Here is a 27,365-nt window from a genome sequence, read left to right as displayed (position 1 = left end):
TTTGAACTCTTTCGATATATGCGATATGGTCTAATTCCATATCACATTTATTTACTTTTATATCGATATATCGCCCAGCCCTATTTATACCAGAGGGAAAGTTGTGGAATTTCCTGATAAAGTTGTGGATTTTACAGTAAATGTTTGGAAAAATATATTGTGAAACATGTTTGATCAGTTAATTGTAGTATGGGTTAATCAGAAATTGTTTTAATTTCCGGGACCTGTAACAGTTTATATTTTACATTTATAACAACATGAACAGCTGGGAAGAATAACAACTTAAGATCCTGGAAAGGCATGGAAACCTTTTGTTTCCCAGGGTCACATTGGTTTGCACACTCTTGTTTCTCACTGTTTACACTGAGTCGTAGTGTGAGGTAAAAAAAAAAAAAGGTGGAGCACCGTGAGCCTTTAGGCAGGAAAAGAAACCTGAGTTTCAGGTCTGTTCAGGTGAGCCGATACACCTGGCGGGCGGGTGTCTTCCTGTATGTGAGGATTCAGTGTGTGTGCACTGTAATAGTGTGGTGGCAGTGTGGGCTGCTGTGTGTGGAGCTGTGTGTTTGTTGCAGGAAGAAAGCGTCCGGGTAAGTCCCTGCACGGTTTAGGTGCCGTTCTCCTTCCTGTGTTAGTCTACAGTATGTTCTTCTTTGTTCGATCACGTCAGATTTGATCTCTTCTGTATGTGTGTTCTTTGTGTGTAAATTGGTGGTTTTGTGCTTGCAGTAATATTGCAACGACATTGTGACTTTGACCTGTATTAACTTGTTGCTTTAAATTACTACATTCTCATTCTGATGAAAAACGTTCTGGAAATAATGACTTCATGTTAGGGTTGCAGTATGAGATTTTCACCATAAGATAACCATCTTGGACTGTGTATTACAGTATTACACAGTTATTATCAGTTACAATGACACTTAAAGGAATTAAAACAGAAAGTTGTTTTCCTGGTTGAACACACCCCATATCAAAATTGAAACTTTAAACATTGTTGAATGGAATTATGTATCTCAAAATGAAGAATCATCATCTCAAATAATTACTCAGAATTTCAAAATAAAGACTCAGAATTTCAAAATAAAGACTCAGAATGTCAAAATAAAGACTAAGCATCTCAAAATACAGAGCATCTCTTAATAAAGACTCAGCATATCAAAAATAAAGACTCAGCATCTCAAAATAAAGACTCAGCATCTCAAAATACATACCATCTCTTAATAAAGACTCTGCATCTCTTAACAAAGACTCAGCATATCAAAAATAAAGACTCAGCATCTCAAATAATGACTTAGCATCTCAAAATAAAGACTCAGAATTTCAAAATAAAGACTCAGAATTTCAAAATGAAGACTTAGCATCTCAAAATAAAGACTCAGTATCTCAAATAGTGATTTAGCATCTGAAAAAACATAGCATATCTAAATTAAGACTAAGAAATACAAATATAGACTCAGCATTTCAAAATACATACCATCTCTTAATAAAGGCTCAGCATTTCTAAATAAGGATTCGGCATCTCAAATTATGACTTAGAATGTCAAAAGTAATGACTAACGATTTTGAAAAGACACTTTAAACTTAAAATCTCAAAAATCTGAGATTTACTGTATTTCACTTGCATCTTAATATAATGACACAGTATTTCAACATAATTTACTAACTCGAAATAGCATCTCAAAACAATGATTTATATTATGAGAAACTCAAATAATGACTTAGTATCTAAATATAAGGAAAGTATTGATTCATTCATTCATTATCCTTATCTGATCCCAGCTGACACTGGGTGGAGGAGTTATTATTATTATTAATATTAATAATTACTATTATCTGAAAATAAGGACTTAATATCTTCTGAGAAAGTTTCTCAGTATATTGAGATTCTTCCTCATTATTTTCAGATAGTAAGTCATTATTTTGAGAAAATCTCTTAGAATTATAGGTTTTTTTCAACACAAGGCTGTTTTATCTTGGTTTTTTGTTTCCCTAATAGAAATGAGAGGTTGGAGCAGCTGTAAAGTCTGAATGCTTGTTTGAAACATCCACCAGACATTTACTGTAGTATTCTGCAATAAATATCTCCTACACCAGAGACTTATAGTCTGTCACTTCTGATTTTCGTGGAGTGCCCTGACTCATATCGTTCCATATCAGTGAGCCCCGAGTTCCTCAAACATATTTCCATTTCTCTTGTAAATTACACGGGTCTCTCTTAAATGTTTTTTCTTTTAAAGCACAATGAAAGGCTCCAGCCGGTTGTGTGTTAAGACGCCTGAAAAGGGAAGAATGACTTCATGCCTCTAGAAAGACAGGTTGACCTAAACACAGATTTCTATCTGTGTGTGTGTGTGTGTGTGTGTGTGTGTGTTCCAAGTTTATAATAATTTGGGATTTTTCATTAGTTTTAATTTGAATTTTTTTGTGATTTTTTGTTTCCAAATTCAGTTAGTTATTTGTTTTTAGAGTGTATTTGCTAGTTTTAATTAGTTTTTATTTTTTGAAAAATGCTTAGTTTTAGTTTAGTTTTTATTTTAGTTTTTTTTTATTTATTAGTGTTAGTTTTATTTATTTTTTGTAATGGGGTATTTTTTATTGGGTGTGAAATTCAAAAAAGTCACAATAACTGTTGCCTTTATTTCCTTTGTCTGATCCATCTCAGCCCCAATAAGTTTATTAAGTCATAAAACCAGATGGATGAAATAGATTTCATATTAACCAAAATGGTTTACGTCTGAAAAAAGTTGACAAAGACGAAAACGAAGGAAATTTTCACAAAAATTTTAGTTTGTTTTAGTTAGTTTTGTAACCACAAAATACAGTTTCAGTTAGCTATCGTTTTTAAAAAAAAGTTTTTATTTTCATTTCAGTTAACAAATTTTTTTTTTCCATTCTAGTTTTCGTTATTTTGTGAGTTTTTGTGAACTATAATAACCTTGGTGCGTTCTTGTACATCTTACATAGTGAGGACCGGAACATGTTTTTAACCAACAGAATCAGGACTTTTTTGCGAAGTGAGGACATTTCGGCCGGTCCTCACTTCTTTAAAGGCTTGTTTGAGAATTCAGACTTTGTTTCAGGGTTGAGGTTACGACTAGGTTTATGTTAGGGATGGGCATTTAGTTCTGATGGTGAAGGTTAGGTTAAGGGTTAGGGTAAGGGGCTAGGAAATTGATTATTCCAATGAGGGCCCTCACAATGATAGAAGAACAAGGATGTGTGTGTGTGTGTGTGTGTGTGTGTGTGTGTGCGCGCGCGCGCGCGCGTGCTAACACATACACATAAGCAGATGTATTTTATGTGGAAAAAGTGGATGCTTATGAGCAACACGTGGCAGATTCTGAGCTGTCAAAAAATCCCACCTGACACCAAGAGAAGAGAGCTCACTTTTCCCATTTCACTGTCAACCTCTCACATCAGATGAAGCCCTCTCTGTTGATATGCACTTTATATTCCACATTTGCTCCCCTAATCTGTTTCCATATGCTTTTTAGTTGTTGCTCATCATCCTCCAGGAACATCAGCCGTGCCAGGTACAGCTGAGTCTTAATTTAAGCAGCCCCAATCCCTCGTAAAGCTAACAGCTATTAACGAGAAGTCGAATGGCACACGCCTGAAAACACAACCCCGTCCCGCCAGCGTCACGCGCCTCACGCTTAATAGGAACGGACGTGGTGACATTTTGGCAGTGCTGCGTCGAGGCAGGAGAAAGACATTATTCAACAATGTGTTTTTCCACAGAAGAAACAGAAAAGGGCTGCCTATGCGGCCCTGGCATCAGGAGGATTTTTTTTTCTCCTGTAACGGTATTTCACTTTCAAAATGTCATGTGGATGAACATTCCCCTCCACCACGCTTTAATACACTGCAATTATGCACAGCCCATTGAAATGTAGTTCCACCGTGTGTGCCTGTGTGTAAATGAATGTTCGCCTTTACCACACTTGGATACACTGCAATTATACTCTTATGATTGTGTCATGTATGGTTGTGTGCATGCGGCTGTAACTGTATCTACTTCTGTCTGTCTGACTTTGCACTCTGCGGTTCCGACAAGCCAATATGATGTCGAGTAGCTGAAATACAAATTGATTTTACATCCAATCTGTCTTCACAGCTACCCCATACCAATACCCAAAGCTGGAGCTCACCAAATGGGGCTTGAAGTAAAGAACATAGTTTTCCATAAAAGGAACAACTCTGTTATTTCTTTTAAAAAGCCACATGGTACAGCGCATCACTCTACTTCTGTCTTTAGTCAGGTCAAACTTCTTTTTGAAAAGCAGGACAGCTCAGATATTTGGAAGGCTGGAAGATTGTGTGCTTTCTGCTGCCACTGACCTTTTATGAGGACATACAAAAACAATATAGTGTACCCTTCAACATGTAGCTGTTAAATACACACTGTGCTATAGCTCTGATCTAACAAAATCTAACTGACATCACTACCGCTTGTTAACACAACAAAACCAGACAACAGTTCTGACCCTTCAAAAGTTTAAAAATTTTTTTTTTTTTTTTAGAAAAGTGCATAAAAACATCACAAATACAGGTCTACATTGACGTTTATAGAGATTTTCACCAAATGACTCAGATTAAATGCTTTGACATAATCAGTCAGTGTATATCATACTGTTGACCAGCCACCACCATGTATTCTATTGCATTGTATAGTTGCTTTACTTAGTTAATGAAAGAAATGTGGCTTCATATACTTTACTTTCTTAAAAGCTTTGAGTGGATTTGGGTGATATATTTTCAGATTTTTTGCTTTTTTAAAAGTGCTGTTGGTTGGGTGTCCAACCTCTAAAAGTTTTTTGGCACCAACAAAAATGTGTCTTAGTGGATTCTATCAAATACCAAAAGCTGGCATTAAATGTCTAGTTAGATTTGTAATTTGTGATAAGATATGACTCCCTTATCAAAATTAAGGAGAAGTTCTTGTCTGTCTCCTTGTGTGGAGACACAATTTTACAATTTGAATTGTTGGCTTTATTTGTAACAAAAAAACCCAAAAACCTTTGTGTTTGTATCCCGACTCAAACATTTCAATTTCAAAAAGACCCAGACCTTCTGACAGACTGGGCAGGGTAAAGTAACTTCTTGCAGCAGGTCAGATTTTTGAATACAAAAGCAGCAGCACATTGGACAATAAAACCTGATCTGCTTTATTTAACTAAAGACTAAGATAAGTACAGAACCAAAGCCTCATAATGTTGCTACAGACAGTACAGAATTGGTAACCTGAGCAGGTGTCACGTGGACTGCCGAATAGATCTTCTGGTGATCGTCTCACCAAGAAACCAGTGGAGATAAACTCAGCAGACTGGAGCAGATCAGCAGATGTTGAAGCTGGTGGGTCGCTTTGGAGTAAACTGGTCCTTTGAGCTGTAACCAGAGCAGGTGTGACTGGGGTGGCTTTGGACGGGCGTCTGTCATGCGTTGAAGAGGATCAGTGTCATTCATGGTGGCCCAGTAAAAACCCTGGCCAGTAGCTGGCCTTCCTGTCACTTGATTTGGGACAATCCAGGACAGAAAAACCCAACACCCCGGGGAGGTTCCAGTGGTGCTGAATGGAGTTGACCTCTGCCGTGTCCTGTTGTAGCACTTCCTGTCCAGGTCCACAAGGAGGCAGCATGAGTGCAGAACCATTCCACCCAATGAACCATGTGAACTCTTCAGAGCATGACATGTTTTTCTTAGGATCTTGTTGTCTTTTAGCAAGTCACTTTGGATGATGATCTTTCCACTGTCCACTCCACCCTCAGGAGGAAGAGAAGAAGCAAAAGACTTGAAAATAAAACCAATACAAAGTTCTGAACCTAAAGCATTGTTTAAAATGGTCAACAAGCCCCTAGAAATGACAGGTCTTTCAGTGTTTTTCACTGCAAGTCGTCACCTCTTGACTGACCTGTTATTCCCGTCACTAACTTCATCAGCTTCCAGCTGAGAGTCAGACAGCTCCACCCGTTCTACCCCCCAGTTGGACGGGCAGGCTTGTTTTTGAAAAGAGAGGATGAATACACGTGTTCTACACCTCCCTGTTTTCATCCTTCCACCTATCCATCCATCACCCTGAGCTATTTTCTCTTTAAATACTGATTGGACCTCAGGTTTCACTTAGAACAAGGCTAAACAGGCACAGACGGCGTCTTCTGACATCCATACAGCTCTTTGTTTGGGAGAGGTGCTTCAGGTTGTGTCAGCTGGGTTAATACTCCCTGCAATAGTGAAACTTCCCACTAGATGGTGGCAGAACCATTTGAAGATGTCAGGGGTAGGGAGGAACATCTCATTGCAATTAAGCGTGTCCCCTCTCTTGTCCACATGGTAAAGAGTCCCTTTACCTCCCCCTGTGACCATCTGAAATTGTGTGATCTGAACAGACACGGTTGGAGCACTCTGACAGTTGGGAATGTTTCTTTAAGTCTGTCTGTGATGATCCTTTTGGGCCTTTTAAAAAAGTCCCAGGTGTTCCCGGCTCTGCGACATGCTTCCTGGCCCTCAGAAAGCTCCTCAAATGGAAAGATAGATCCTTCCTCAGATTTGGGAATATGCCATTCCCTTTTGGATGCAACAAAAGGCGAAACCACTGTGCGGCATACCTAAACAGTATTCTTGTCCCTTGTCTTTCCTTGAGTCTGTCATTCCAATCACAAAGCCTTATGACAAAACCGTGCTGCAACCCTCACTGTGAAACACTGAACTGATTTAGCATGGGTCAGTTCTCTTGGCATGAGTGCAGTGGCTGTTAGGTTCGGTCCCCTGTTCATACGGGCCTGCTGGAGAGATTTTGTGGTCACTGCTCGAGGCGCCGTTGCCCTTCTCTGCTGGTCCTCTTAACCTATTTTATTGAAGTATACAAGTCTGAACTCCGATTTCACCAGGTTTTTCGCTTGTACTTTATGCTCATCCAAAGATCATGCAAAAGACTGACAAATCTGGCCTACAAATTGGCGCTGGAGGGACATAGTAGCGAAGTTTCGAATCCCAGATCTCCTCACGGTGGAAAATCGATCCTTTCTTAAGTGCTGTTTGATGATTGCACCATATTTTGTACATCTCAATCCAGAAGAAAAATATATTTTTCTGATATGCTCTTAATGGCTTGCTTACCTGCTCACTCAGGCATCTTCTGGACTGTGTTGTCAAGATGCTTTTTCCACAAGGCTCCACCTGGGGTCTGCTGGGCCCTGAGGTGAGTTCACATCACAGTATGTCAGACAGGCGTGGTAGAGTTTTGCTACGTGGGCTGCCGTCTTGGCAGGTTTGAGCCCCAACTTCTTGCGTGTGTCTGTACACAAATGGGGGGCATAACGCCAGGAAACAGTCACTCCTGTGCAGCTGTCACTGCGGGGGCTGAGTGAGAGATTCTTTGCAGAAAACACATTCATAATGAATTTCCGGTCAACTTTTCGGCCTCTTGAGATAAACATGAGGTCACAGCATTTCACACTTCAAGTGTGTGTGGCCGACACCACACAATCATTGACGGGGGTCCCAATGAGCTGGAAGGGCGCAGGTGTCTTGGCTGTCCCTGTCTGCTGCCAAGTGGTTCTGGATCAGTCCTAGCACACTATGACTCAGTGGCCAGTTTCTTACAACACCTATCAACATGGGAGATGCAGAATGTAGCTTATCTCACTGCTGGTGTTTTTTGAGCATTTAATTCCAGTGACGTGAAAAACTAACAGGACCCCGAGGCTCTACAGTTCAGGGAACAGAGCTTGTCTGGGCCACAGCACATGGGAGCTGACATATAATGGATCATTAAGCTGGATGCTGTAAAGCACCAAAGGCTGAAGCCTAATTGTTTTCCACTCTCTCTTTTTGAGATAAAGCACTCGTGCTGGTGGCAGGACTTAGCTGGACTCAGGGACCTGTTGAGGATTCTTGTGGCCTTTTGAATGAGGCTGTTATAAATGAAGGATACACTGGGAATAGTTGGGGACCCATTAAAGGTTCAATAAATCAGGCTGTGACTGAGTCGAGGCCTGGGAAGGGTAGCTGGCATGTGGCCGAAGGCCTCTACTGAGACCATTAAACTACTTGTACACAGATTCCCAGATTATTAGCCACCCTGCTGTGACAGCACGTACAAGAGCTGTCGACAAGTCAGTTGGAAGGATGAAACAAACACAAAGACACGTTCATGACCGAGGCTCTGACAAGTTCTCACCTACTTTGCAAGCCACATAAGAGCAAACATGAGCCAGTTTTGCCTTATCTGTAACTACTAAGTGTAAGAAGTTAAGTCAAGCAAAGTGCAAGCTCAGTTACAGGTCTTTCAAGTGTCTGGGAGGTGACAAAATTGACGCTGTGTTATGCTTTTAATGTCGTCACTATTGTCCTTTTCTGTGTAGCCATGTGGTTATGCAAGGTGGGCCTGATTATGTTTTGTTTTAAGTGACGTCAGGTCTTCAGAATGGATGTTAATTTGGATTTCTTAACCAATCATTAACTGTTATCTGTAACAGACAAGCGAGAGACTGAGTCACAGTTCACCCGTCCGAGAGAGTTAAAGCTTGATCATAGCACACATTGTGCTGCATTCATCAACTTCACGATTTTGCATCCACGTTCCCAAGTCTCGACTGCTAGTTCAGCTGTGAGGATGGTCAACTTAACCTGCCAGTCCTCAGTGACATCGTGGCATGTGTCACATAGGTCTCTGTTGTGAGCAGTAGATGGTCGTGAGAGCCACAAAAAATAGCTTAAAACACAAATTTCTCGTGCTAACTTAGCACTGTCAAGTTGCGTTTCAAGTTTTCCAGTAACCTACTACAATAAAAGGTACATGTGGTTTCATGTGTCACCCCCATAAGTTGTATTTATTGTTTAAGTGACCGTATTGGTCAAAAGTCTTGGTGTTGGTTAACCATTAAATTATTATGATAATTCAATACATTCCTAGTCAATAAAGATTCAGGTCTAAAGTAACATCTCAACATCTCTCCCTAATTTTTCTGACTCAAGTCTGATTCCAAGTCTACAGCTCTGTTTTGCACTTAATTCAATCAGGCCATCTTGTCCAAATGCATACATATTAGCGGTTTGTATATCAGCTGCTGTGGTTCAGGAGTTTATTGAACACTACTGTGTGTGCCTGCAAATGTTCATCCACTGCAGAGGGAGATTTCAATGAGCCACAGGCTTTTTATTTGTGTTCTACATCCCCTGTCTTCCTGTCCCTGCTCTATCTGGCTTTCCAGTTGAGCGCCATTATTTACGAAGCGATGCATTTCCACGCCTGTTTGATTTTTCACAGGTCTGTTGCATTCGCTTGCTTACTTTCCCCTCGGCGGATAAAGTTTCCCTTGTTTCCGCTGGACGCTGAATAAAGCGTGGGCTAGCTGTGTGTGTGTGTGTGTTGCATTTGTGTGTGTATATATACAGTATATAGGCGCCGGGTGAGGTGTTGTTGGCTCATGTACAAAGCAGGATGTTCAGCAGCTTAGGGAAAAAGTGTTGGGTTGTAAACACCCAGAGTCAACTGTGAACACACACTCAGTGACTCATTCGCTGTCAATGGCTGGCTCACCTACACAGAAATCCATATTTGCTGGTATGGTAGATATTCATATCCATGGCTACAGAACACAGTAGCTGATTGACACACACGTGCATGCGGCCATGCTGCCATTTGACAAGTAGGCTCTAAAATCTTGTTCTCTTGCAGGGCTTCATGGCATAAAGCCTGTCCTCACATTCAGCCAGTCCCTGGGGAGAGCTGCCGAGGAGCTCACTACTCTGACGCCCCGCTGCCATTTTCCACAGCCTGAGGGGAATCAGGAAGCAGCCGGCAGGAGCCATGCCTGCCCTGGCCACCGGATCCGGCCACGAGCCAGGTACAGACCCTTCGGCCAGGAACACAATCTGAAACACAGGGATTTCTGCGCAACACACTCAACCAGTAAAATGCAGTCATAAAAAAGTATTCTGCTACAATCCTGTTTCCAAAAAAAGTTGGGATGCTGTCTAAAAAATACAAAATGCGATCAAAAACATAAAACACATTGGCCATGATCCCTTTACTTTTTCTAATCAGGGCCAGCTGCTAGATCCCTGTTTCTGTCAGTGATAATATTTATTTATATACAAAAACTGACCTATTGTTGTTATAATTCAAGTCCAGTCTGCTCCCGTTGACTTTTTCCCTCCCAGCCATAAATATTAAAATGGACTCCAATCCAACCAGAATCCCTCATGAATCCCGAAAAAAATGTCAGCCTCTAGAGTGTATATTTACAATCAACAATTAAGTTTATCACTTTTATTATTGAATATAATCTCGGTATAGTTTCAATTGAGTATATGTCAAAAATGTTTTAGCAAATGGTCGCACTCTCCCAACTTTTTTGGCATCAGAGTTACACTTTTATTCACATTTTTATGTCCATCGTCAGCATACAAACAGAAGAAAAAAGTGTGATCCAAGCCTTAAAGTTAATACATCTCAATTTAAGAGTCAGTATATCATGGTCACCACTTAGATTTAGTTTCTGTCTCAGGCTGCTTTTTTTTCTCTACTGCAGTGAACATTCTAAATCTGAGGCTGGAAAATAGACCAAAGTCCATTTTCACTTCATTTTGTTCCGTGCCAAATGAAAAACACACCATTGCAAATATTTGCACCATTTACAGTTAAACAACAGAGAGCGATATATTGTCCAAAAATGTGTACTGTACTCCATCTCTCTCTCCTGCTTTGTTCTGAAGTGTGTGTGTGTGTGTGTGTGTGTGTGTGTGTGTGTGTGTGTGTGTGTGTGTGTGTGAATGAGCGTGTGATGTCAGAATGAGAAACACGTCAACCTTGTCAACACCGGCGCAGCTGCCAGAAATCACCACCTCTCCCCTCAGGACCACTATCCTCCTCTCAGTCTGGCTTAATGGTCGGCTACATCATCTTATACACACACACATATGCACACACACGCAGAGGACCCAACAAGAGCAAAAGGACAAAAGAAGGACAGACATTATGTCCTGCTCTGATGGATAAAGAGTGTGTGCGTTTCTGCGTCCAGACTTTTAACAGAGTTACCGTAGCCCCCGTCGTCCTGGAAATTTGTGCAGACAAAGTAGAAAGCCAGACCGTCAATTACGATTAGAGTCATTTTGGGCAATTACCGGCAAGGGCTCAGGTTTCCAAATAAAACACGTAAAGACTCCTCCGGCCCATCTCCTCCGCTTCCCCCGTGATGGTCCTGTGAAGCTGTGTGTGCAGGTGAAACACGATGAACATTATGGATGAACATTAGGTCACTGATCTCCAGGCCTGGTGATGTCACAAATACTTGTGGCTGGCCTGGCATCGGGACTACACGGCACTGTACCAACGACTACTCACAATACTGGAGGTATTACTCTCGGTATCATAATGGTGCTGTTGATTTAAGAGATAAAGCTCTTTGGATGATGGAAAACTGTTTTTTATGGGGTGCTGCAAGAGACAAAGCTCTCAGCTCCATCTGTTCCTGGTCAGATCAGTTAGCACTTTAGATTTTAAACAATGTGATAAAGAAAGCAACATGCTGAAAATATATGAAAGAGTGATTGCTGCCTTTTCTACCTCTCCTCCTTTCTTAGTAGAAAATTCTAATTCTCTGTTATACTGTATAATGTACCAGTTTTAAAGGCTGCATTACAGTTGGGTGAAGTTTTCTAAACTTTTTTTTCTTTACTAGCTGAGTGAAATGAAAATAAAAGGGCTCCATACATAGAGACTTGATTGTCTGTTGGACCAAGTCATTCAGTGCGTTTACATGCACAGTTTAACCGAGCTATGCTTAAAAATCGATATTTGCGTCTAATAGGACTTCTGTCCTTATCCCAGTTTACATTTTAAATATGTTTACAGTGCAGTAACTTAACATATTTCATGCTCAAATGCGTGTCTCCAGCGCATCTCCAGCTGTCCGTTAAAGGTAAAATGCCAATAAATTAGTTTTAGAATATTGTGTTTGCAAACCGCAACAGATAAATGCCACTCATTATGCCTTTAAACATCATGCTTACTTGATTGGGGATAATAGGATTTGCTTCACTCATCAGAGAAGCTAGGTTAAAAAATGTGAATCCCCTCTGGTTACCACCAGGAAAAAAAAGAGGTCAGACTATATGGCTGAAGTGAGGACTTCAAAGCGTTTGCCATCTGTGATGTCTGAAGACAATTCCTCACTATAGCGCAAATCCCTCTGGATCATAATAAACAACGTTTATCTATTGTCTCAGCTGTCCTCTGCATACTGATAATGTGTTAAAATGTCACTACTTATCTATTGGCATACAAAATGAATCTATTGGTAGCCAAAACTGCAAAGCTTGTTTTCTTTTTCTTTTTCCGACATTCAACTCTGGTGCAGCTCTACATTCCAAGCATACATTAGCACAGCATGAGAAAGTTAGTGCATATTCATGATAATTTAAGTTTATGACTTAATTTTTCATTAAGCATCCTCTTGCCCACAAAAAATGTTAACCTGTTAAAAAAATCTTTGTAACTACAAATCCCAGACATATTACATAAGAAACAAGACTCTTTTTGCAAAAATACATTCGGAAGAAAACTAGAAAACCAATATTAAACATATGGAGGTATTGAATGGTCTCAAGCCATTGGTGCATCATTAAAGCCCAATTAATTAATTATAATAGAGGTGATGTATCTACTTTTTTGTCTTTTTTTATTTATGGCTGGGGATTTAAGCTTAAAAGGTAGGGCTGGGCAATTATTCGATTATTAATCAAAACCAATGTTTGGAACCTCTAACTGACTTAACCTAACACAGAGCCAACTGAGCAACTCAAGGGGCTTGTACGTAAGTGCTATAAGCCTGCAATCTTTCAAAATTCCAACAGGGGTCGACGACAAAAGAACTCCGGTCCTATCTATCGAAATACAAAATGAAACTCTTTCTCACTCAATTTATATCTCAGAAATATCCTCGTGGCAACATTATTGTCTCAATCACTAGTTTCAGTTCTTCTTTGAGACACTATGGGTATGATTTATGGTGTGGTTACCTTGTGATTGACAGGGACTTATTTTTAGATACGCCCGTCCTTGCGCCGCCCCATTCCAAATGTGGTCTCTCCTGGTTCCAAAAAACAGAGATGCCGATGGACGTAAAGCAATATGGCGACAGCCGTTACGCTGAACTTCAAACAGGCAGTCCACAAACCAACAGGTGATGTCACGGTGACCTCACGGTTGTACCCAAGGAAAATGCCATGTCTGTCATTTGGACACATTTTGGCTGTCCTGTGTCCTGTGAAGACAACAAATCAAATGCAGAAAACTGTTTGCAAGTTATATCTTTTTTTTTTTACTGTTTTAGAGAACTTGATTTCTGCTTTAAAACTAAAATGTGCAGCCTGTTGTCCCGTCAAAAACATCAATAAAGGTTGTGTGTACAGGCAGCGAAAAACAAGCTATGTCTCCGTATTTCACTGTCTGCTGTAATGCGTCCGCCGCCATCTTGCTGACTTAGTAGTGATTGACAGCCAAGTGAAGTTTAAAAAGGCGGAGTCCCGCGTTGAATCAGAGGCTGGGATGGTGCATGGGTGAAACCAGTGGCAGACTTGCACCCAGGAGAGCGGGGTTCGAATCCCGAGTGAGAACAAAAGTAAACCATTTTTAACTTAAGTTACGTTGTTTACGTAAGTTACATGAATCACGTTTTTGAACATAACTTACGTTTTATGTCAATTGTGGCAGTCATGTGATCCTTGTAACTAGTTAATTTACGTAATATACGTACATTTATTTACTGTTTAAACTGTCTTATCAAGGAGTTTTTTTTACCCTTAACCTAAGGTCAGTGGTTTTACAACATAAATCCACAGAAACACAGTATTATACAATGGCAGCCCGTACATGTGTCCTATTTTTAGAATGCACCGTTGTACCGCAAGCCGTGCCACGATACGTTAATATGTGGCGTGGAACGTGAGCCGCGCTACATACCTACGTGCTTTAATTTGTGGTACTGACACACGATCTCTCCTGCTGTTTATGTTGGAGAACATGTTGAAAATGTAAAGCTTTAATTTCATGCGATGCTTTGATTTTAGTTTGGAATATTCAATAATTGTCACAAATCACAAAGATATGCACTCTTTCATCAGAATCAGAATTAAATATCCCAGCTTTAATAGTTAAGCATATTTGCAGTCGAGACTGTGTCAGTGAACTGTGAAGGCAAAAAACAAAATAATTAAATCATAATCGAGGTAAAATGTTCAATAAATCGTGATATTGATTTGAGGTCATATCGCCCAGCCCTACTTGAAGTGTCTGACCCGTGGTCACGTCCACATCAGCTGCAGCAGAACCCTCTGGCATGTAGGTAGCAACACCTCTGCAGACAAGCATAAAGCCTCCGAGACTAACAATACCTCCCCCACAGCTGCTGGCTGCCAATAATTACACAGACATTACTGTATCTTGCCAGGACTTTACCGTCTTTTCATTAGCAGCGCTGCCATCTGCAGACCCCTCAACACCACACACACACACACACACACACACACACACACACGAGATGAAGTACTCTGCTGGCTCTTTTAACATAATGGGGAAAATATTATCATTAATTTAACTATTCTTTAGTAGCAGCTCTCCTATTTCATCACCAGATTTGGGCAGGGAGAACGTGTAAGTGTGTGTGTAGATCTTATTAAAATGCTCATTATTGGAGTGTTTGGAGAGCAAACACGTGGGCAGACAAATGGAGGGCACATGTAAGATCATACCATCTCTCTCTCTCCCCGTTCTCTCTCTCCGTCTCGGCCCAAATAAACAACAGGCCCCTGTCTGAATTAGAATCTAATAAATGAAACCAAAAAGTGAGAAAATAAACTTGAAAAACAATAAAATGTTGGAAAACTGGCCTTAATATACGACCACGGGGAGTGCTGGAGAGAATGTCCTGGTGATTGGGTTACTGTGGACTCATTTCACTGTGTGACTTTTCATAAATGCTCTGGAAGCAGATTAATGACTCAGTTGATGATGCTGGCTGTGCTCTTAGTGTTTGAAACATTTTGTCTGAGTGTATCCAACCCCTTCTCTCCATCCTTCAACATCCAGAAAGCCTTGCCTCGGGCGGCAGGACGCTGTTATGGGACATTTTTCTGGCTGCTGTTCTTTGAGGTCTAATACTCAAGCACACGTTTATTCATATTCTAACAAGGCGGCCAAAGAGAGACAGACAATTAGCTTTTAATTCTGCAAACACTTCACAGGGCTGATACTGTGCTCAGATTAACCTGAACACTCAAACAAAGCTGTGCAGCTGCTCTCTCCTCTGCTCCAGACAGCTGCTGTTTAGTCATTTCTCCTCCTGTTCAGCCGTGATGGAGTTTTGTTGCGGGCTCAGTCGGGGACAGATAACTGTTACGCCTCCGCTCAGTTTGGCTCGACTCATCTCAGTTTATTTCAGCTCCCACTCTGGGATCCTCAGACAGACTAACCCAGCCCACTCCCTCTGTCTGCGACACACCATTTATCTCCCTACTGAGCTCCGTTAGCTGCAAGGTTAAGTTTCGAGAAGGTTTTTGTTTCTTACACTGTGTGGGTGTTTTGCTGCGTTTATATTGTGATCAACCAAAAACTTTTTACATACCAGGACAGGCTGTCCCATCAACCCCAGTGACAAACTGCCACCTCCATGCTGAACATGAACATGTACAGTGACACAATCACACTGATCTAGGAAACAGTGTATAGAATGTTGGGTAACACTTTATAGAAGGGAACACAAATTCAACATTAATTAGTTGCTTATTAGCATGCAAATAAGTAACATATTGGCTCTTCATTCAGTCATTAGTAATTAATATTAATATTAAGAGTTTTTCCCTCAATAACCTCAGAATTATTGCTAATCAGCAGTAAGTAAGTTAGTTGTTGTATATGAGTTATGATCTTAATATGCTTTACTTTGTATGGACTTTATAAGTCTATTCATAGCGGTGAAGGAAACCATTGAAACGGCAAATAGCCACCTTCTCCAGACCTTTGACGTGACTGGTGGCGCGACGGATTAAACACGGAGACGCACAATGTCAGCAGTTAATCATGAACAAAGCAGCATGGCTAATTATTCACAGAGTCTCCGCTGATCATAATCACAGTGATCGTGAATTAACCGGCATCACTAACTGTGCAACTGAGTGTTAGCCTATTAGCAATTTGCAGATTGGACGCTAAGGGGTAAACATCCCCTCTGGCTTCAGCTGCAGCTGGTAGAGACTGCTGCAGGAGGACTGTGCCGAGCCGACTCGTTCTTACTCTTGTAAGATTAAAATGAGTCTCCAATAACACCAGAAAAAGTTGCTAGATTTGTCGCCAGTCGCTTTTTTGAAAAATAGGTATGAAAAGTCGCTAAATATAGCAACAAAGTAGCCAAGTTGGCAACAGTGCTTTGCCGGCTTTTACAAATGGCGCGTATTGTTGTGGCGTCGAGTACTATGTCACATCCTGCTTCGCGATCTATCCAATCAGTAACCAGGCTGTTTTCAGGGGAGAAAAACGGCCCTGCTCTCGTACAGGGACTAAAAAAGTCCAGTCAAAAGACCGCTCCGGGCGGCTCATATTTAAATTAGGGGCGTTTTTGCTGCGGATTAACTGTGTCATCTCAACTATCATTACATCCCTGCATGCTTTATAATGAATGAAAATTCAGTGGAATTTCTTGTGCGTACAGCCTCTCATGCATCTAAAGCAACATTTCTGTGTATACAGTGATGTGTGGGACTTGGAGTGAGTTCAGTAATAACGTGCCCCATCACTTGATGAGGGTTGCACAGTAATGACAGCTCGCTGTCTGCAGATGAGGAGCTTTCTAAAGTTCCTAGTTCCTAAAGTCTCCGCTCTCCTGACAAACCCTCAGACGTACAACATCTGGTTTATGCCATTCAGAGGTCAGTAAGCCTCCTGGAGTGAGAGTGGGTGTTTGCTCCTTGTAGCCCCATTTCCTCCCTGCTTCTGCAGTTATGTGATTGCAGTTTTGTGGTAGAACGGTTCATTCGTGGGGGAGAGGTAGAATGGGGTGATATCTGCGATTTAGAGCCAGAGACATCAGAACCAACAGCTAGATTTAAATCTCTCTCGGATAGTAGTGGGTGATGACTTCCTATATCTCCTTTCACATGAGTCCAACACAGGATTTCCTTGCTCACTTTTTGCTTGATCAGATTGCAACAAACTAACTACTTTTCCCCTTCTATGCATGAAGAGACCAACAGTGGCTTTCAGGTAGTGCAGAAGGCCGTCTCTAAAGCAGCTGTCTGCTTACTTTCTGGGCTACTGTAGAAACATGACCCACTGCCTATGAAGCAAGTTTGTTATAGTTAATGAAAACTAACGAAATCACAAAAACTAGAATTGATTGAATTTTGTGATTACAAAACTAACTAAAATTATAGTGAAAATGTCCTTCGTTTACGTCTTTGTCAACTTTTTTCATACGTAAACCTTTTTGGTTGATATGAAATCTATTTCATCTATCTGGTTTTATGACTTAATAAACTTATTGGGGCTGAGATGCATAAGACAAAGTAAATAAAGGCAACATTTATTGTGACTTTTTTTAATCTGGCACCCAACAAATACCTCATTACAAAAAAATGAACACTAAAACTAATAAAAACTAAACTAAAAGTAAGCATTTTCCAAAAAATAAAAACAAATTAAAACTAGTAAACTCACTCTAAAAACAAATTAAAACTAACTGAATTTGAAAACAAAAAAAAAATCACAACGAAATAACTAAGTTTTTATTACTAAAACTAATAAAAACATTATTTCCCAGTACTAGGCTGTAGTGGTTGTTACTTTCTCCTCACAGCAAGAGGGTCAAAGTTCAACTCCAGCCTTCTGGAGGGCTCTTCTGTGTGGAGTTTGCATGTTCTCCCCGTGTCTCTCCTGGTCCGCAGCTTCCTCCCACAGTCCAAAAACATGCATCTAAGGTGTAATTGGTGACTCTTAATTACGGGATGAGCTCCAGCCAATCCAGTTCCACAGATAGATGCCCTCCCAAATCCTACACACAGATCCTTTCATTGAAAAACAAGTTTAACCTATCCTTATTGACGATGTTTGTTTATGTCATTGTGTTTAGGGCTGCAACTAACGATTATTTTCATTATCGATTAAACTGTCAATTATTTAAACGATTAATCCATTAGTTGTTTGGTCAATAAAATGTTAAAAAATATCAATCAGTGTTTCCCAAACCACAAGATGACGTCCTCAAATCTCTTGTTTTGTCCAGAAACCAAAGAAATATTCAGTTTGTTGTCATAAAGGAATAAAGAAACCAGAAATATTCACATTGAAGAAGCTGAAATCAGAGAATCTGGACTTATTGTCTTTAAAAAAAACCAGCTCCAACCAATTATCCGATTATCAAAATACTTGACGATTAATTTAATAATCGATTATAGTTCGATTAATCGAATAGTTGTTGCAGCTCTAATTGTGTTTATGCAAAAAAAAAAAGTTATCAGAACCCTTAAATATCTATATTGGTGCCAGCCTAAAATAAATCTGGTTCCTGCAACATTTCTGGTTGTCTTCAAAGAAAGCCAGCATTAATTTTAATGAACCAAACTCTCAAGAACATATGAAAAAATGTAGGTTACCAATTAAAAAAACTGTGTCCATCACTGCTCTTGCTATTTCTATTTGATTCAGTGAATGAGGCGCATTGGTGTGTTTAATTCATTTATCAATGAATCAGTTGGTTTTGACTGACTTACCTGCCTAATACTGCTTCTGAGTCCACTGCCTGCTAACAAGCCCCCCATGCCCCGTAACATTCAATGCATGGTGCCCCTTAAACCGGACCCCCGAGACCAGCCCAAATCCTTACGCGCACACTCTCAAACAGGCACTTCTAAAGACCCCGATGCCCTTTTATTAACCTTATTAAAGTTAACTGTGTTATTCCAAGCCGTACCTGCGTGTTCTATCAAGGCTTTACAGCCCCCGCACAGCATTTAAAGATAAGGGTGGTTCAGCCATGCACAGCTGCGGAGGAGGTGGGCGACACTCGCATGAAAGACTACACATGGAAATGTTGCGACGGGACAACGCTTTTACCAGATACGCTAATAACTTACTGGCTGCGTGTGTGCATGTTTGTGCGGGAGCGATAGATGAGCGATTCCAGCCATCTTATCCTCTCCAATCTTTCCAAAGTTGGAAAAGGTGATGGCTCTCTAATGATACTGAGTAATGAGAGGCAGATATTTCTGTAGTGAAGCACTTTGTGACTTCCACCTATACATACTCCTGTGGAGGACAAGTGCACACACAGAAACACAAATCTCTGAATGATATGAGCGATATGGCCATATTGGGTTTTTTTCCCTGTCAAGGTTAACAGTAAATTTTTCCATTCTGATGTCAAGAATCCAGAGCATCTGGCCTTGGCTGGTTTCAGCTCGTGGGAGACATTGGGGAGGACTTTGCCTATGTCGGGGGGTTGGGGGGTGGCGTTCCTCTGGGAGCCTCCCGCCATTTGTCGTGGTCCTTGGCCAGTAGCCGTCTCCGTGCCGCGGTGATACAGTACCGAAACACAAGGATTTGTTGCCACTGGAAGAGCTCCCTGTTTCCAGTTACATCAGAACTAAATTTTCCACATCATTCTAGCAAAAAAATAAAAAAGGAAGCAGATGTAAAAGAAAGAAATCAAGTGAGTGCGACTGAGAGTGAGGAATGATGACTTTTATTTGTTTGAATACGAAGAATTCTTTCTCTTTTTGTTGAGGTAGGATGACATCCTGCGCCGTTCCCATCCAAAGCACACAGGCTACTAAATCGGTCATTGGCGGGCAGGACATGCTCACTTGCATTAGAAAGAAGCTGAAAACAGCTTTACAGACCATGTGTTCTGTTTGACAACCAGGCAATGGGATGTTGAGTAATAGCCTGCAACTTTGAGAGTGAGACAGCGAAAGATTTAGAGTGCAAATTTAAAGCACAAATTTTCACAAGTGCTGCTATTAATGTATGATCAGAATGAAGCCTTTCAGGTGGTATTGGCTTGTCTGCCTCTGATATCCCTGGAAGACTTTGCTAGAAATAAGTATCTGGCCACAGCTTTGGACAGAACATGTGGGCCCGTGCCAGAGAGTCTGCTGCTGCTCCGTTGCCACAATACACAGAGGTGGCAGGTCATTTGGACGTGGCTAGCTTGTTGTGGCTTCTGTGTTTTGTCTCCCATGTTGGAGCTAATCTAAGCTTAGCCGGCCCGGGCCGAGCCAAACGCCGGCCTTTTTCATCTCCATCTGGGGAAAAAGATGTTCTGATGGCCACTGCCAAACTCAGGCTTCCCACAGACTTCAGGACCTTCCATCCAACAAACACTAGACTGGCACTGTGCTATATTCTCAATCCTCCACATCTCATATATCTTTCTTCATCCATGATACTGTCTCTGTCATCATCTTTTTATCTGCCCAGATATTCCTAACCTTTCGTCTTTCTTCCATGTTTCATTTCTCTCCCTCTCCATCTTTCCTTACATTATATATCAATAGTGAGCTCTAACCACTCAGACCTGGACAAGATACCCAGCTCACTATAAGTTGCTTCACTCTGCCTGTGTTGCAGGTGCTTCCACTTAAACCTCACTTGTCTGCAGTGTGATTGTTAAAACTGTTGTAGCTGAAAACACTGCTGGCTCTTCAGGTTGCTGATGGACCCTGCAGACTATATGCATTCAATTATGTTGATTAGACTTGTACTTTTGTCCTGAGCTCTGTTTTCAATGTGCTGACAGCCCTTTGAAGTGTAAAGGTGTGACGAAGCATGGAGCAGAGGACGGGGCGAGGCACTTACTACGTGATATTCGATGGCACGCTAAAGAAAGGATGAAATAAAGTAAATCCTTTTTGAAAGGCTTGGCCTGTCCACGCTCTGAAATGCAACTTTGATAAGGTCCTGCAACCTGGATTCTTTTGGCCCCCCTCTCCCCTGAATGAAGCATGATCTCAGCAAGGGCCACGGATTCTTTATAGGCCCTGAACAGACACACATCCAGAGTTCAGACTGCGGTAGTGAAACAGTCGATATATGATCGGAGTGACGGTTGATTGCACCTGGACCGGCCCACTGTACTTGCTGAAGTCATTTTTCCATGCTGTGGAGCCTTAACTAACATCTTGCAAAAGCCACTCACTTTTTTTTTCTTCTTTCTCCTAAACGATGGAGTTATTCAGAGACCGTGACACTGAAATATCATTGAAGATGGTATTGGAGGGCTCAGTCCCCTGACCTTTTTTTAATGTGGAGAAGTGGTTTGGTCTTTGGATCTGCTAATGGCAGGCTTGTGGGCTTGAATGGAGCACAGATTCCTGCTGTTCCGTTAATGGACCAGCCTTATGCATTACCTCTGTCCACGTTCCTCCACGGTCTACCACTGTTGTATCCCAAGTAGAACGCTGCTGGACTCATTCTAAGTTATGTTTCAAGATCACAGCGTCTGCTCAGCTAATACATCTTGTAATAGTATATAATTTTATGTCTGGGAGGTGATGCCGCAACAGTCAAATGGTCACCTAATCCAGACAACCAACGCTGCTCCTGCTGCTCATGCTCCTGTGCGCTACTTGAGTAGAGAGAGAGCTTGGTACAACCTTGGACGGCAGTTGGATTTTTGCTATATTACGAAATCACATGAAAATCCATCCTGTCAGGCTTTAAAGTAACGTGTTTGTGTCTAGGGATGGGCGATATGGCCCAAATCTTCTATTACAGTATGTAGTATGTAGAATTTTATATCACAGTAACAGTATGAATGAAGTTTTAAAGTCCTTGAATCAAAATCCTTAATTTAAATAAAGTGCTTTTTATTTAAGAGTCTAGTCTGTAAGCCTCATATATTTAGTTTTTCTTCTGTTGAGTCTTATGATTGTAACTGAAGTGTTTGATGTGTCTCATGTGAGGCAGTTGTTTTTGTTTGTTGTCTATGGAAGTTCCACAGTGTTTCCTGTACCACTGACTTGCGGGCAGCAGAAATAAAAGATTAATAAGTACTTTACCAAATTTATGTGCATTTGTTTAATTTCAGCTCAGTACGAGAGGCTGATTCTAAATGAATGGTATTTAGCTGCTGCAAATGTAAATCAAACATTTCCTACGTCGGCTGCTTCACAATAAAGGCATTTTACAGTCAAACACGAGTTGACTTTTATTGTGAAGTGGTCACAGGAAATGAAAATTGTTTATCAGTGAGACTGACACTGCGATCGTCAATCAAAAATTCTTCTACGAAATGAGACGATGGTAATTTTCAGCACATTTTGACAGCAGGTCAGTTTGATATATTGTAGAGACTAATGGGCAGTTAAGTTGCTACAGTAGCTACAGTAGGCCTATTGCCCGATAGCAACAGTAGCATCAGTGTTATCACAATCAGTATTTCTTCATTTAAGAAGAAACTAAAGGCTTTTAGAAGAAGTTTTAGATTTTCTTCTGACAGGCTTCAGCAGGAGTTTGATTTACCAATTGGCTCAGATGGTTGAAGTTAGACTGTGATAGACGATGACATATTGTTGTTTTTACTTTTTCTTTGTGGCTTCAACTTTTTTCTCGTTATTTTGACTATTTTGTCGTTATTTTGACTTTTTCGTGACTTCGAATTTTTTCTTCGAATTTTGACTTTTTCCTCTTGCCTTCGACTTTTTTCTTTCTTAATTAAAATATTTTTAACGATTAAGACTTTTGTTGTTATTTTGAATTTTTTTCTCGTGACTTCGACTTTGTTTTCTCATTTTGAATTATTTTGTGACTTTGACTTTTTTCTTCTCATTTTGACTTTAACGATGACATATTGTTTATCCAGTCACCTGAAGGCTTTCCTCATTAGAAATTATGTTTTTCCTTTCCTTGTCACGGCAGATAGTGATAGACCGTTCATCCACCTGGAAATCGTTTTTTGAAAGTGTCTGCCCTTTTCCAAACTGTTTCCAGTGACTGCTTGGTTCTGTGTAGCAAACCATCTGGCACGTCAGGTCAGCGCTGGTATTCTTCAGGACAGAACAGAAGCCGTATGGGGGCAGTGAACTGACATATCAGTCCTGTGTTGGCTGTTAACAAGAGGCCCTAAACACTTCTCCTTTTGTTTGGCACCTTAGTCAGGTTAAATCCATCTTCCCACCCACAGTCTGTCTAGAGTTGCTCCCTTCGGGCAAAAATGTGTTTACATTAGTGCAGGAATCATCATGGCTGTAATTGTTATTTCTTGCTATTGCAGAAAGCCATCAATCCCCGACCTTTTCATGGTGTTCCTTTGTCTTCAGTATCATCATTCTTCATCTGTCTGCACACATGTTTTAATAAAGATGTTATTTGTGTCAGTGTAGATCTCAGATGTTGTGTTCATTTACTGATTTTTGCTTCAATTAGTTTTCCTCTTTGCTCTCTGTCTCTGTCTGCTACGCTTGAGGCAGCCTTTCCTCCACTCTCGGATGGAGAATAAGGAGGTAAATCAAGCCGTGAGTGGATTAGGCTACACAGTCTGCAGCTGCTTCTCTTACTGCCACCCCTGTCTGCCACCATTTTTCTTTACAAATCGCTCTTGTACGTTCACAATGAAGCATTTGAAATACTGACCTGCTAGGAAAGCTCCCACATGTTGTCACAACTCTCTTCCCCGCAGCAGTCTGGTGAGCCTCACGAACATTGTGCCTCGCTATATGTTCCTGAAAGATATATGAGGGAGGTCAATAACTCATTCGGCACCTGGGAGAAAGTGCAGGGGGGTGGAAATTGACTCGAAACCCAATGTTCATTTCCTGTGTTCGAACAAGTTCATTTTCAGCAGGCAGACGGACAGTTTGTCTTCCTGTATGTAGTTCAGTTACAACATGGAAGTGGGGTGCCCCAGTATCCATGCTGCACAGTCCAACATGTAAAGTTATGGACAGACTGATAAATCTGTCTCCCGGCAGCCCGTGTGCCGTTTAAGTAAACAGTCCCGAAGTTACAATGTCATAGCTAGGGTCATATTTTACACACATGCAAACTCTGTGTTGTTAGATTAATCCCTGTAATTTCCTCGTCCTGCGCCGCTGGAGAAAAACCCCAGAGGTCGTTGACCTTAGCGACTAGCAATTTGATGCGTATCATGTTTAATGCATTTCATTGTCTGGGGCTTTTTTTTGTGTTTTACATAAAAGGGTACTGTGAAAAACACTGTTATTTTCTTTAACCGCTGTGGAGGTGTGGGCGTGAGAGGGGAAGTGCGCTTTGGCAGTTAAAGTGGTCACTTCCTCCGTACGGGAAGCTTTCGGAGGCCCTCGCCTCTCTGATTTCTCTGAAGACCATGTCGGCCATCCTGCGCAACATCATGCCGGTCCTCAGGACTTCTGGGCTGGGCTGGTCCAGCACTAGCCACAACAGAACCTAGTGGTCCACTACAAGACACTGCCAGGTCTGCTGCACACACAGCCGCCGCACGAGAGGGTCCAGAATAGTCTGGCCAAAACAAATCAAATGAAGCCAGACCAAGCCTCGAGAAACAAGTCGGTCCACCCTTTAGTGGTGAAGGGTTGGCGCAATCATGTTCCCTTTCTTCTTCTTCTTTCCCCCTCTCTCATTTTGTCTCCAACTGTCCGTGCTGGACACGCTTTCTGATATTACAGACCTATACATGTGTCCATACATCTGGCCCCGGTCTTAGTTCTCTCTCCACTTTTTATAGTGTCCACACACAGTGATCTTACCACCAATGTGGTCTTTCTTTGGCTCATTTCCTTTCTCTCTCTTTCTGCCTCCATTTTTCGTCCTCGCTTGTCCACCCTACATTCTTATATTTAATTTCAGCTTTGCAGAGTCCTTGTTTAGCTCTTGGCTCATGTGCAGCTCTTTCTGTTGTTGTTTGAAACTGGGTTTTCTCCTGGTTCACAGGGTTCAGCCTGACATAGTGACCCCAGAAGGCGAGCACAGTGGTGGCTTGTCGTTTATCTTTTTCCCCCATCATATTATTATTTCTGATCAGGTTATGTTGATGTGTTTCCCATAATGCACCATTGGCACATATCACACAGCCTGTTTGGGTTTTCCCAGCATGAATATGGAGAAGTTGTTGTCAGAAGGAATAAAGAATTGAATCATTGAGAGTGCAGACAGGAGGGGAGACTTCGCACCTGGGGAGCGTACTGCTTAGGGACTCCTACTCTCTCCTTCCCTCCTACTGATATCACAGTGCTGCCAATAGTAATGACATTTCCATATCTCTCCCCCCCACTCTCACCGGCCTTCCTACACCCCTCACCTCATCCCATGTCTCTTTAAATCTTTCTTTTAATATATTATGTGAGATGTTCTGTTGGGAGTTCCAAGTTGTAAATGGTTGAGGGAGCCAGCTGCCCTCAGGCAGGCTTGTGTTAGCTGAAAGTCTCTTGTGATGAGGACCGCAGAACCAGGCGTCGGATGATCACATACCGGGGACAGTATCGCACACCAAGCTTGAGTAAACCCGCGGGGGTCTCTGTAATGACTGGTGCACATGTGTTGTGTGTAAAGCCTCTCTTGTTCAGTGGCTCTCTTCCCTCCTTCTTTCTTTACCACAGAGTTGTTGCAGCAGTGAGGTATGAGGCGCTAACACTACACAGAATCCGTGTTGTGAGCTGAAGAACAGGGCAGGATATCGTCTTGATGTATCCTGTGCTATTGCCCAAAGATCTTTGAAACCCCAAATCACCTCCAAATGGAAAGCAGAGGGTCGAGAGTGGCAGATGACACTCCATCCATCTGAATGCCCAGCAGCAGCAGCAGTAGCAGCACATGACATGAGCCGAGCTAGTCAGCCGTGGCTCTCCCGCCAAGAGGTCCGAGCTGCCAGCACACACTTGCTCTAACCCAGTCAGAGAGCCCGCCAGTTCAGTCAGCCAGTCATTCATCCAGCCAACGACGTCAACCATTGTTTTCAATCAATCATCTTCAGCTACGAATTACTCCAGTTGCGTCTGTGGTCCTTTTTTTTCCTCTCCCTCCTTCCTCTGTTTCGCTCTGTCCTCTGATGAAAGACGCTCTCAGAGAGGTAGCCAAGCCGCTCAAGTTTGTTTTGACGTTTCGATGGCTCCAACGTGAACGTGTTTAGAGTTTCTTCACATGATCAGCAGTAGTTCAAAGGGTTTCAAGCACCGCGTGGTTGTGTTTGAGGAGTCTGAATCTGGGGGGCCTTTTCTGGTGCATTTAGAAAGGGGTCTTTGATGCATATAACCCTTGCCTTGGTTCAGACCTTTAAATCCGACCACTCTTCAGAGTTGACTGACTTGTCTGGCATCATGACAGGAAACAGTGGTTTCAAGGTTAAAAAAACTATTGATCCAGTGAGTGTTGTAGGGCGGGCTAATGATAAGCTGACCAATGGGGCTGGACAATGAAGCCAACGTGGATGTGCCAAATACTGCACTTTCTCAACTGTCCATTTGAGGTTGGCTCCAAAAGCTGTCAATTCCCATAGACTCCCATGTTAAAATAATCAAATTTACTCAAGAAATAAACTTGTTTAAAGCCTGGTGCAAAATCAGGTTTTTGTCTCTAGCTAATTTCCCTGTTCATGACGCCTGTGAGGTGGGAGAATTTTTTAAAGTTACTCACCAGTTATACATTATCAAGGAGGAGGCGCCGGAGGAGTGACCATCAGTCCGCACCATCAAAGGCAGGCAGCTGCATTCAGCCCATCTCAGCTCACCCACACTCCACCTCTTTGCACATTTTTGGGAATTAGGAGGAGTAAGGCTTTGCCAACATTGCCACCCACATTGAGCTTCTTAATAATAACAGTAATAATAATAATACATTTTATTTGTAAAGTACTTTTCATAAAGTAATCTCAAAGTGCTACAGAAACCAGAAACAAAATTAACAAAAGACTAAAAAAATCTGACACGTTAAAATCAGCAGTAGACACAGGTAATAAAGTAGATTAAAGAAATAATAATAAAACAATAATAAAAACATCTAGGAACAACCTAAAGATGCCTGCCTGAACAAAAAAGTTTGAAGCCCTTTTTTAAAAGTGTCCACAGAGTGGGGTTGTGGTAGATGTTCAGGGAGAGTTCCAGATGTGGGGAGCAGCAGAGCAGAAGGCTCCGTCTTCCATGGTGCCGAGTCGTGTGCGGGGCTGATGGAGGAGGTTTATGCTTTGGGACCAGAGGTTACGGGTGGATGAGTGAGGGGTGAGGAGGTCTTTGAGGTATTGCGAGGCGTTGCTCTAGATGCAAAGGTGGGTGATGAGGGCGATCTTGTATTGAATTCTTGAGGTTGTGGGAAGCCAGTGTAGGTTCTGTAGAATGGGGCTGATGCGGTCGTATTTTTCTTCAGAAACCTATGGTTGACA

General features: G+C 41.6%; 1 protein-coding gene across 1 annotated transcript in view; it reads left to right on the top strand.

Annotated features, from left to right (window-relative positions):
* mpp7a (MAGUK p55 scaffold protein 7a) overlaps positions 1–27,365 on the top strand; it is a 209,685-nt gene that overhangs the window by 43,910 nt on the left and 138,410 nt on the right. The window contains exon 2 of the mRNA XM_059326847.1: positions 9,680–9,848. Within this exon, the coding sequence (XP_059182830.1) occupies positions 9,812–9,848 (37 nt within the window). The 5' untranslated portion in view covers positions 9,680–9,811. The remainder of the gene's footprint in view (positions 1–9,679; positions 9,849–27,365) is intronic.

Source organism: Centropristis striata, chromosome 23, assembly GCF_030273125.1.
Source record: "Centropristis striata isolate RG_2023a ecotype Rhode Island chromosome 23, C.striata_1.0, whole genome shotgun sequence".
Classification (NCBI taxonomy): Eukaryota; Metazoa; Chordata; class Actinopteri; order Perciformes; family Serranidae; genus Centropristis; species Centropristis striata.
The sequence above is the reverse complement of the archived record's forward strand: the minus strand, read 5'-3'. Positions and strand labels throughout refer to the sequence as shown.